The sequence below is a fragment of the Erythrolamprus reginae genome, chromosome 3, assembly GCF_031021105.1.
Source record: "Erythrolamprus reginae isolate rEryReg1 chromosome 3, rEryReg1.hap1, whole genome shotgun sequence".
NCBI classification, from domain to species: Eukaryota; Metazoa; Chordata; class Lepidosauria; order Squamata; family Dipsadidae; genus Erythrolamprus; species Erythrolamprus reginae.
In genome coordinates, this window is record NC_091952.1 from 134,719,919 (window position 1) to 134,732,237 (window position 12,319).

The window sequence follows — 12,319 nt, forward strand, 5'->3', positions numbered from 1 at the left end:
CCAGTAGAAGTTTTTATTGTGCCACGTCCTAATGCTAGAGGGAAATTGAGGGAAGCATTTGTCTTCCTAAATATTAAAGAGGTGATGATATGCAATCAAGTCATTTTCAACTTGATCCACATAGATATTCTCCATGATTTAGGAGGAAGTCACTAAATGCTTTTTGTGTCTTTATGGTCATTATTACTAAGTAATTCTGAAAAAGCTGTATCAAGCAATTTCATGCTAGAGAAAGGATGTCATATTGCAGCTGTACATAATAGTGGTATCTCTGAGTATCTGTCAAGTTAAAGCAAACAGATGCATTTAAGTAACTTAATTCGTCAATATAAAATATATTGCTGCTTCCATACTTTTATGCATTTTGATGTGGCATATTTGATAGTTAATGTGGCCTAATACATATGGGTGAATTTAACCACCTGAGGAAAAATTGAATTCTTTCTTCATCCATAGTTTTGGATTATAAGAAAAAAAACTCTCATTTCTTTGAGCTTCTCAATTATTGCCAAAGTAATAAGAGAAAGAAAGTAAAGCATTATTAATTGGCAGTTTAGTATTTGAGATACAAAATACCTAAATTTATTGTTGATAATACTAAATTATGTGGTTAAAAATTGAAATATGAGCCTTAAAAACCCACCATCTGTTCTTTTCATGTGAAGTGTCATCTAAAGACAAAATAAATTAAAGCAAGTTAGACTCCAGAGCAGATGATTTTTAACTCTGAGCCAACACTTTTGCTGTGATGGAATGACTATCCAAGAGAAAGCCTAAAACTCAGCGCCTGGCATAATGGCTGGAAAACTATCTGACTGGAAAGATGACGTTGCCAAATTAGACTGTGCTCCAATTTTTGTCATGGCTATCCTCTAGTTCAGTAATCTTCTGAGCACAATGCTCTATACATTCTAAATTCAGTCCAAGGCAATATGTTTCTTTAATCAAGTTGAAGTACAGATTTTGTTAGCTGTTGAAGGATACTAGCAAGGGCTACACATTGTAAATCTATTTCCACAGCAGCATCTAAACAAGGAAGAGCAACAGACAGTTCCTATTAAAAGCAAGGCTCTGTTAAATTCCATGCCACATTTGTTTTCAAGTTTGTCACTCCTTCTTTTGATTATTTAGCTTCAAAGATTCTTGAGGCTAAATAATCACTATTTTGTAGTGTGGTGGTTGTTGCCCCCTGGAAAGCTTAAGATGTCTGCTAATATAAACTAATTTATATTTATGCAATGTGTACATTGATGTAAGTACATTGAGTCCTCAGGGAGGGGTGGCATAAAAGTTCAACAAATAAATGAATAAATAAGTTGTAAGTTAGAAGTTAAAATTAATGATTTAGAACATAATGTAATGGGGTAGCATGGTGACACAGCAGTTAAGATATTGGGCTTGGCGTCTGGAAAGCCAGAAGCGCAGGTTCAAGACCCCAAGTGCCATGCAATGGGGTAAGCTCCCATCCTGCCCCAGCTCCTGCCAACGTAGCAGTTCGAAAACATGCAAATGCAAGTAGATAAATGGGCACCACTTCATTGGGAAGTTAACAGTGCTCCATGATGTCATACTGGCCACATGACTGCAGAAATATCTTTGGACAGTACTAGCTCAATTGCCTTGAAACGGAGATGAGCACCGCTCCTATAGTCAACAATGACTAGTGGATTAAAATCCACACGGAGTCCTTTAGCTCAGTGTTTCCCAACCTTGGCAACTTGAAGATATTTGGACTTCAACTCCCAGAATTCCCCAGCCAGCAAATGCTGGCTGGGGAATTCTGGGAGTTGAAGTCCAAATATCTTCAAGTTGCCAAGGTTGGGAAACACTGCTTTAGTTTATCTTAAAAATGTAGCAGTAAAAGAAGCAGGGAATAAAGAATATTCAATAAACTGCAATTAATTAAAAAGCGAGAGGTAGTTAAAAATTAAATGCTAACTTCTCACATCAACAGGAAAGCCAGAAACCATGATATAGCTATTGTTTCAATTAAAAACAAATGGAATCATGAATAGTAATGATGGGTGAAGATTTGGTGGATAAAATGGACAATCTGAATGGTGGACTGTGAATAGATTGTGAACTATTTGTGGCAAGAGTTTTGCTTTGTAATCCAAATGGGAATGTGACACTCTGAATATTAGGGTTTGTTTTAAAAATACAAGAATGCTTCACTAATACTATAATTTTAAAAAATATAATCCAAAGGAGGCAGAAATAAGGTAGTTTAGTCTTTCCTGGTGACTATATTCAACTATGATATTATAATGGAAGCAGCTACACAGGTTTGAATTCTTATCTCAAATGCAATTTACATGCCAATTTTGTGTGGGATTTATTTTTAATGCTAGCTCCCAAAAATACACGTACCTGGAATCTATGCAGAAATATCGCAGTGTGCCAAAGGTTCTTTAGATAGAGACTTGTATTGGTTTTAATTTTCATTTTATTCTACATAATTTTTTCACATTTAAAAGTCACCAGTACAACTTAATATCCATAACGTTTTTTTTAGGATCACCTGTTGTTACCTGCCACCACGCACAATAAGACCAGGCGACCGAAGATGTCAATAGTGTTACCAGCAATAAACATCAGCGGTGAGTATGGAAGTTAACAAATTGTCAAAAAAAGATGCTGTTTCATTACAGTCAAATTGAATGAATATTTCATGGACACTTTAAAATTATAGCTATGAGTTCAGTCTCTTCTATGGTTCAAATAATAATTTTTGAATTTTATTTATTTTGTTTATACGTCACTAAAATCATATGATTCATGCCAGTTTACCTTCATAAGGGATATTAAAACAGAAATAGTTAAAAACTGTTCTGCTGATTATAGCAAAAGTAAAAGTAAAGAAACAATAATCGTAACACCATACCAGTAGCATCAATCTAGCAATGGACAATGTCAGTTTTCAAAGAGACTGCAGAATGACTCCATTCTGGCAGCTTTCCAAAAAATAAATGAGGGTTTCTGCTAATTTAACTTCTGATGGGAGACTGCTATACAAAGCCAGGATAGGAAAGCAGTACCATTTCGGAGCCTTCGTGTGTTCTGTAAGAACCTAAGAGCCAAGCTACTTGTGGCCATAAAAATACAAACCTGTGCTTTAAATTTAAAGCCTATTGAAAGCTAGTGTAGCATCCCAAATACACTATAGGCCCCATAGCAATAGTTGCTCCCACTTACCACTGCTCAGGCAGCTGTGTTTGGCAACAGTAATCTTGAAGTTATAGCTTCATATAAAATACACTGCAGTAATCTAATCATGATCTTTCCATGAGTCAGTATTGTAGGACCTTCCACTTCAGGTAGAGGTTGCACCGGCCAAAGATGGTGCCTTACCCAAACTAATTGATTACTTTTTCAGTGGACTCATATAGATACAGAGGAGAAGAGGATTTAATCCTATAGTAGCTGACTTCTCCTTCTATTTCCCCACTTACATGGATTGGAATTTCCCACTTAGGTAAGAGCAGAGCAAATAATCTAATTTTGCTCTTTTGTTTTGCTCTAAATCAAACACAGAAAGATGCTGTGGTTGATAGTATCAAGAGCAACCAAGAGGTCAGGGAGGACCACAATAAGTGCTCTTTCACCATCCAGATCCTGGCACAGATTATCTGCCACAGTGAGTGACTGTTCCTGTTTTACATGTCATACCCAACTTGAAACCTAACTTGAAACTGATCCAGAACATTGTTGGGGTTTTGTTTTTTTTTGCTGAAGCAATGCCAACTTCTCAGAAATAGGTAGGAACAGATGGCCAGTATAGCAGAGCCCTAGTGGTGGAGTAGTTAGAATGCAGTATTGCAGGCAAACTTTGCCCTCATCCAATAGTTTGATCATGACAGGGCTTGAGGTTGATTCAACCTTTCATCCTTTCAAGGACCTAAATTGTTGGAGCCAATATGCTGACATTGTAAACTGCCCAATCTTTCCAGCTCTGTGGACTGGTGCCAGTGGCAGTGGTTGACAGTGGGGAGAGGGGATGGTTTTTCATGCACACCATTTCCACAAATGCCGCATCACATGTTCATCCTTTCCCACTGGGCTACAGCTCGGCACCAGGACATGGATTGGGGACCTCTGCTGTAAAGCACTATGGGCGATTTATAAGTCTAAATGCTATTGCTATAACTGGGTCAAGTGAAAGTCTCAAGAATAAAAATCACTTTATTCATTTATTTAAATCAATTATTTTTCTAGATTAGTTTACTTCAAGATACTGGTATGAGGAATCACATGATGGAATTCTTATAAAAACAAGTAAAGGAAGAGAATATTTGGAAAATCAATGCTTTCTATTTCATTGAGAGACTCATATCATCGGTGTTAGTGGGGGGTCAGAGGTTGACCTCGAGGCTTCTCCTTGTGGGGTGCCCCAGGGGCCTTTCCTCTCCCCCCTGCTATTTAATATCTCCATGAAACCGCTGGGTGAAATCATCCTAGGGCATGGGGTGAGGTACCATCAGTATGCTGATGATACCCAGCTGTACATCTCCACCCCATGTCCAGTCGGTGAAGTAGTGGAAGTGATGTGCCGGTGCCTAGAGGCTGTTGGGGTCTGGATGGGTGTCAATAGGCTCAAAACTCGACCCTTACAAGGCAAAGTGGCTGTGGGTTTTGCCTCCCAAGGATAATCCCATCTATCCGTCCATTACCCTGGGGGGGGGGGGAAATTGCTGACCCCTTCAGAGAGGGTCCGCAACTTGGGCGTCCTCCTCAATCCACAGCTAACATTAGAACATCATCTTTCAGCTGTGGTGAGGAGGGTGTTTACCCAGGTTTGCCTGGTGCACCAGTTGCAGCCCTATTTGGACAGGGAGTCTCTGCTCACAGTCACTCATGCCCTCATCACCTCAAGATTCGACTACTGCAATGCTCTCTACATGGGGCTACCTTTGAAAAGTGTTCGGAAACGTCAGATCGTGCAGAATGCGGCCGCGGGAGCTATCATGGGCCTCCCTAGATACGCCCATGTTTCATTAACACTCCACGGCTTGCACTGGCTGCGGATCAGTTTCCGGTCACAATTCAAAGTGTTGGTAATGACCTATAAAGCCCTTCATGGCATCGGACCAGAATACCTACGGGACCGCCTTCTGCTGCATGAGTCCCAGCGGCCAATTAGGTCCCACAGAGTTGGCCTTCTCCAGGTCCCGTCAACTAAGCAATGCCATCTGGCGGGACCCAGGGGATTTTATTATTTTTGTGAGCCGCCCCGAGTCCTTGGAGAGAGGTGGCATACAAATCTAATAAATTATTATTGTTGTTGTTGTTGTTGTTATTGTTATTATTATACGCATGCATACATACAGTAGGGAAAATCTGGGTGCATTTAAAGTGTTTTTCAATATCAGTATAACTTTGATTTCTTAGAATTTTTATTGACATTGCTCATTTTCTATTTTAATATGATTTGATTTGTTCTTGTATACTATATTAATTTTTACAGTTTAAGCATTTTGACAATTATATTTTCATAAATAGCTTGGAAAATTGGGGATAATAGCGGTATGGGGAAAAAAGAATTGCCTAAGTAAACTCTCTTTTTAGCAGTCTTTATATTGATATTTAACAAACATTCTTAGGTATTTAACAAACATTCTTAGGTATTTATAGATACCTTTTCCTTTCATTATTCAAGGATTTACACTTGATTTTGGCATTTATTTGCAAAATATGTGCAGTAGAAGCAATTTCTAAGCAGACATAGGCTTTCCCACCTGCAGGCAAGTAACATATCACTTGCTGTTTGTACATCTGTTCCCAAGACATGTAATGCTATAGACGCTCTCATGTTTCCATTGCAAATGTGATTGCTGTCCCTTTCATTCAAATATAGCTTGCCAAAAAGAGCCAAATGTTTCACATAAAAAGCCTAAGAAGGGATTCTATTGAGCGTTCCCACAGGATCTTATGATGCATCCAGATGGGGTATAAATTTGCTTTCTTATGCACTGATTACTAAAGTAAACCTTATTGGGGGAAAAATAGATAACAAAATACGTTTTGCCAACCTGTTTTGCACCTTGCAAAGTCATAGGTGATTGTAGTTTTGTTTGCTGAAATTTGATGGTTCACTAGCTCTCTACCTTATTTTCATTTTTGAAATCCAGAGGCAGATTATATATTTTATGGTGTCATCTATGAGGCTTCATGTTCTTTCATCCATTATAAGTATGCATATATGTACCATAACTCTCTGCTTTAGTCAGTAGTTTGCAGTCTGGGGAATTATCTGTTCATAGATAGCCTACCCAGTATAAATCTAAAGTATTTAGAATGCTCCTTATAACATTTATCTTAAAAGGAAAAAACATTTATTGCATTTAATCTGTAAGAGAAGTTTAACAGATCTCTACACTAACTGAGATTGAGCATGAAAACATACATATGATCCAACATTATGTTAGCAAGCAGGAGTAATAGCTGTAAATCTGAATAGTTCTTTAATGTTGTTTAGGGTGTGGTATTATACTTCTAAGTCAGATTGTTTAAATCAGGAACAAGTGAATCTCCCCTGAATCACCTCTTCGCAATTCTATCTGAGCAGAAAAATCTATTTGGATGGTCTCCAGAATTTTCAAAAGCAAGTCTGGAAGCTTTTTCAGTACTTGGAAGTCTTTCTGTAATTATCATATGAATTAACTATTGTTTTTTCTATTCCTTTTGATGATCTCTGTAGAATGGTATTGAAAATTTTCAAATGTTTTTTCTGTTGAATGTTGAGGTAGTTACTGAAGAACAGGGTTATTTTTGTCATAGGATTATTTTGCCTTATTCTATTACTAAGATATGGATTCAGAAAGACTAATACCAGTGCCATAAAAATACAGTACAGTAATACCTCGTCTTACGAACCTAATTGGTTCCAGGGGGAGGTTCGTAAGACGAAAAGTTCGTAAGACGAAACATTGTTTTCCATAGGAAACAATGTAAAATCAATTAATCCGTGCACTGAAAAAAAAAATGCAAAAAAAACGCCGCCGCCCAGCTGTCACCTTTTAAAACAGCCGGGGGGCTTCCCAGCGGCCTCCCGAACACCAAACCCGAACTTCCGGGTTCGGCATTCGGGAGGCCGCCGAGAAGCCCCCCGGCTGTTTTAAAAGGTGACAGCCAGGCGGCGGGGCTTCCCAGTGGCCTCCCAAACGCAGAACCCAGAAGTTCGGCAAAAGTTTGGGTTCGGGAGGCCGCTGGGAAGCCCCGCCGCCCGGCTGTCACCTTTTAAAACAGCCGGGGGGCTTCTCGGCGGCCTCTCAAACCCGAACCTGGAAGTTCGGGTTTGGCTTTCAGGTTCAGGAGGACGCCGGGAAGCCCCCCGGCTGTTTCAAAAAGCGACAGCCGGGCGGCGGGGCTTCTTGGCGGTGGCGGCAGTGGGTTCATAAGAAGAAAAAAGTTCGTAAGAAGAGGCAAAAATTTTCTGAACCCCAGGTTCGTATCTCGGGTTGTTCGTAAGACGAGGGGTTCGTATCATGAGGTACCACTGTAAATGTTTCAGTAGTGTGGTATGAATGAGTCACATCTTGATAACTGAAAGCATTCTTCTAAGATATCAATAAATTGAATCACTGTCATTTCTGACACTTCTTGGCCTGAGCTATCCTGAGTTAACTCAGATCTTTAATATAGACAGTCCTGGGGTTAAGAATGTTCCTCCATCTAACGGTTCCTCCATGTATCTAACTCAGGGGTCTCAAACTCAATTTACCTGGGGGCTGCTTTAGGTAGAGGCTTGGTGAGGCTGGGCCGCATCAGGTTTTCCACAAGAAAAGCTCTTACAAAAACATTCCAATGTTATCAAATGTCTTTATTTTATCATCTTATTTTGTATTTAAAAATAAAAATAAATTAACAAATTCATAAGAAAAAAATGAATAAATCAGTAATAAATAAATAAAATGAAAATGATTATAATAATACAGTAATAATAATAATACAGCAGATATAGAAGACTGAAGAAACCACATATAGTTGCTGACTAGAGAAATGTAATTATTATTATTCAGATTCAAATGTCTGTATTAACAGTTCTTTAACATTTAACTTTCTGAACATGAATGGAACATTGAACATGGCTTCTTTTGCCTCCTTCTTGCTGCTAGAGATCTGGCAGCGCTTACTCTCGCAAAGCCAAGCCACATTTGGCTGAAGGGAGGAAGCAATTGAGACCCCCAGTAGGGCTTGAAGATTCTCATCGGTAAGTCTGGACCTGTACTTAGACGTATTGAAATTCAAGGTAAAGAAGAGCTTTTTGCACAAGTATGTGCTCCCAAAAAGACACATGGTCCACTTGAACATTCGGGAAAGCTCAGGGAAGCTGGGGGGCAATTCTCTCAAAAATTGCCCGAGCTTGTCTGCTTTTCCACTCACCCCCTGAACTTGGCTTTGAGTTCAGAGTTGCACTGCAGGTCAATGAACACCATTTGAAGCACAGGAGGAGCATCTTGCACATCAAAGGAGAAGGGGTCTGCAAAAATTTGAAATGTGGCTCTGTGCATCTTGAAGTCTGCAAATCCGTGACTCCTGTAGCTTCAAAATGACATCCACATACTCCTCACCACTGAATAGTGTGCCTGCATCCATGAGTGCCTTGCATGTTGGGAAATGGCAAAGGATTGTCTGAGAAAGTAGGCTTTCCATAACATATGTTTTGTAGAGAATGCTCTCACGTTGTCATAGGCAGCAGTGACAAGTTGCCCCGGCGTTGTAACTTCTTGTTCAGTACATTAAGCTCATATATCAATATCAACAAAAAAAAGCTAAGTCCATAAGCCATTTTGGATCACTTAGGACAGGAACATGAAGGTTTTCACTTCCACTCTCAACTCAAAAAATCTCTACAATATGTTTCCCCTGCTGAGCCAACGTACCTCGGTGAAGTAGAGCACATCCCCATATTCTGACTCCATTTTCTCTAAAAAAGCACGAAAACTTCTGTGTTTTAAGCCCCTGGATCTGATACTCCTCAGCATGTCTAGTTGTGTAATGATGTTTCAAATTGTATTCTTCGTGCACTGCAGCTTTCTCTGTACAAATAAGACACTTTGGGAAGCCCTTGTGCTCAACAAAGAAATATTGCACTTCCCACTTTTCCTGAAATTGTCTGTGCTCATCACCAACCTTTCTCTTCACTGCAGGCTTTGAAAAAGACATGTTTGGGGCTGTGGAATATATAATTCCAGTTGGTGTCACTGTTTCAGTGTTTAGCGGCTAAACTTTAGCCGATGCGTCTTTTCCGCCTTTTTTTCTGTCTCGCTGAGTAGCAATTTCCGCAGCTGCTTCCGCTTCTGAGCCCGGGGTAATGGCGCAAGTTCGCAATAAGCTGGGCTCATGTCCCAACTCCGAGAGCAATATACCCCATCGTGATTGGTTGGTCCATTCAGCTCCGCACACAACATTGAAAAGTGCCATTCGTATCAACTCAGGCCGCACTAACATTAAACTTTGATATTGAGGTGGGGGCTGCAAACTATTGTCCCGAGGGCCGCAGTTGGCCCACGGACCGTGAGTTTGCGACCCCTGATCTAACTCAAATTTGTATGTAAGAGTCAGAAGACACACTTACAAATAGGCTGCCTATTACTAAAAACAGCAGAGAGCACGATCTTTCCTCTGCATCAGTAGTTCATGGAAAAGCTGTGCAGTTACAGCAATTCATTGGCTCAAGGAAGGAGAATGCCATCTGCCATTTTTAGTTACAGGCAGCCCATTTATAAGTAAGAGTTGTCTACAAACCAGATGTTCTTAATCTGGGGACTGTCTCTATTTAAGATTTGTGTTTGTTATTTTGTGTTTGTTTGTTTGTTTGCTTGTTTGTTTGTTTATTTATTTATTTTACTTCTATGCCACCCAATCCCATGGAACTCGGGGCGGGTTACAACAATAAGTAATACAATATAATGTTAAAGAAGTCAAATAAAAATAGTAAACACAGTAAAAAAATATTATACTAACTATAAAAACCCTTGACAAACTGTCCAGTCAGATACAGAATCATACCAATCACTCACACTTCAGCCATGACTAGGTGTAACACTCACAGCCCCCAGGCCTGCTGGCAAAGCCAGGTCTTTACGGCCTTTGGGAAAGCCAGTAGGGTGTGAGCAGTACGGACTTCGGGGGGTAGTTGGTTCCATAGGGCCAGGGCGACCGGAGAGAAGGCCCTCCCACGCGGGCTTGCCAACCTGCAGTGCTTAGTTGACAGGACCTGGAGAAGGCCAACCCTGTGTGATCTAATAGGTCTATGGGAGGTATGTGGCAGGAAACGGTCCCGTAGATAGCCTGGTGCTAAGCCATGTAACCAACACCTGGAATTTTGGCGGAAGACCAATTGGCAACCAGTGCAGCGCACAGAGCATTGGTGTTATATAGGTGTACCTAGGTACACCCATGATAGCTCGTGCGGCTGCATTCTGGACTATTTGCAGTCTCCAAACACTCTTCAAAGGTAGCCTCATGTAGATCGCATTGCAATAATCAAGACGGGAGGTGATGAGGGCCTGAGTGACCGTGCATATTTAGATGTAATATTAAAATACATTAATGAAATCACATTGCCTGTTTGCTACATAGATCTTTATTCAGAGTGATCATATATTAGCAACAATATGACAGAGATGGCGAAATATCCCTATGTTTCTCAGAAATCCTGCTAATTGGTAAATATAAACTTCTTGGTTCTTATTACAGGGATATCTTTGTATTAAAAATATAAAGTACAGATAGTCCTCAACTATTTGGGACCAGAATTTCTAAGCGAGGCAGTTGCTAAGGGAATGGCACTCAATTTTATTACTTTTTTTTTTTGCAATGGTTGCTAAACGAATCACTGTGATCATTAAGCGAATCATGTGGTTGTTAAGTGAATCTGGCTTCCCACATTGACTTTGCTTGTTAGAAGTCAACTGGGAAGGTCATAGAGGACAATCCTATGATCCCAGAACACTGCAAGCATCATAAATATCTGTCAGTTGCCAAGTGCCTGAATTTGATCATGTGATCAATAGGACTATTTATAAGTCACGTTACTTATATTGCGGAATGTCATATTGAAAGTGTCCTCCAAAATCTAATCTCAAATATTCGTAAAAATGTCTAGGTATTAGTTACATGACATCAGTCTGGTTGCTGTTCATCTTTTATGTTTCCTGGACACAAACACTTTCTTTTCTTTCATTGCCTTTAATTTCAATATCTGAAAAAGTATTCACAGAGAGCATCATTTTTGATTTGGAGAGTATTCATATTTTAACCTATATTTGGAACAGTTGCACTGATTCAGATAACATATTTGAAAAGCAAGCATAAAAGAAAACAAAATTTAACTTCTAAATAAATAATTTTATAAATATTAGTTAGGATTGCAGTACTTTTATCTTAAATAACACTTAATCTCTTTAAAACTATCTTATAAAATGAATTAATTGTTCTGACACCTTCACAAAGTTGTCATTAATGCACATTAATTTGATATGAGTTTCCCATGTGCAATTAATCATCCTGTCTGCCGCATTTCCCAGAGTGACTTAAACATCTGCTGTCATCATTTCTTGGCCTGTAAAAAGTTTTATGATTTTAAAACCTTGCTTATAGTGAAGAAATGGACATCTGTAGTTTAACATTTTTTGGAAATAGAATCAAACTGAAACCTGCAGCTTTTAAACCATTCAAGATGAAATGCAGGTTGTCTTCAATTTATAGCCACAATTGGGACTTTATTTAATCTAAATGAATGAATGAATGAATAAACTTCTATTGCTAAGTGATGCAGTCATTAAGTGAGTTGTGCCCAATTGTACAACCTTTTTTGGTGGGGGATATTAAGCAAATCAGCATCGTCATGAAGCAAATTAAACGGTCATTAAGGGGATATGCTCCTCCCAAAGGCTTTGCTTGTTAGACCGTCGCAAATGGCTATCATTTAACCACAGGGCCATTGTAAATATGTGCTGATTGCCAAGCACCTGATTTGTAATCATATGATAATGGGGACAGTAAGATGATCATAAGTGCAAGATCGGTTATAATTTTTTTTCCATGCTGTTGTAGCTTCCAGTGGTCACTAAATGAATGGTTTTAAATGAAGGACTGCTTGTAATAGCCATTTAGAAATCTTTTAGATTTTAGAAATCTCTATACATATAGAAATGGGTTTTCTTTTATCAAATGGCAACCCAAATAACTAACTTTGATTTATATACATACATACATACATACATGTCCGTTTGTGTGTGTAACATACTTTTGCTGATAATGAAAATGAAGGGAGACTAGTATAGATCTATTTCTAACACATGCACATACATAC

At 39.2% G+C, this 12,319-nt stretch overlaps 1 protein-coding gene across 3 annotated transcripts in view; it reads left to right on the forward strand.

Annotated features, from left to right (window-relative positions):
- The window catches only part of ATF6 (activating transcription factor 6), a 111,012-nt gene that overhangs the window by 78,988 nt on the left and 19,705 nt on the right, over window positions 1-12,319 (forward strand). For all 3 annotated transcript variants that reach the window (XM_070746761.1, XM_070746763.1, XM_070746760.1), the window contains one exon: window positions 2,516-2,600. In XM_070746761.1, coding sequence (XP_070602862.1) covers window positions 2,516-2,600 — 85 coding nt within the window. The remainder of the gene's footprint in view (window positions 1-2,515; window positions 2,601-12,319) is intronic.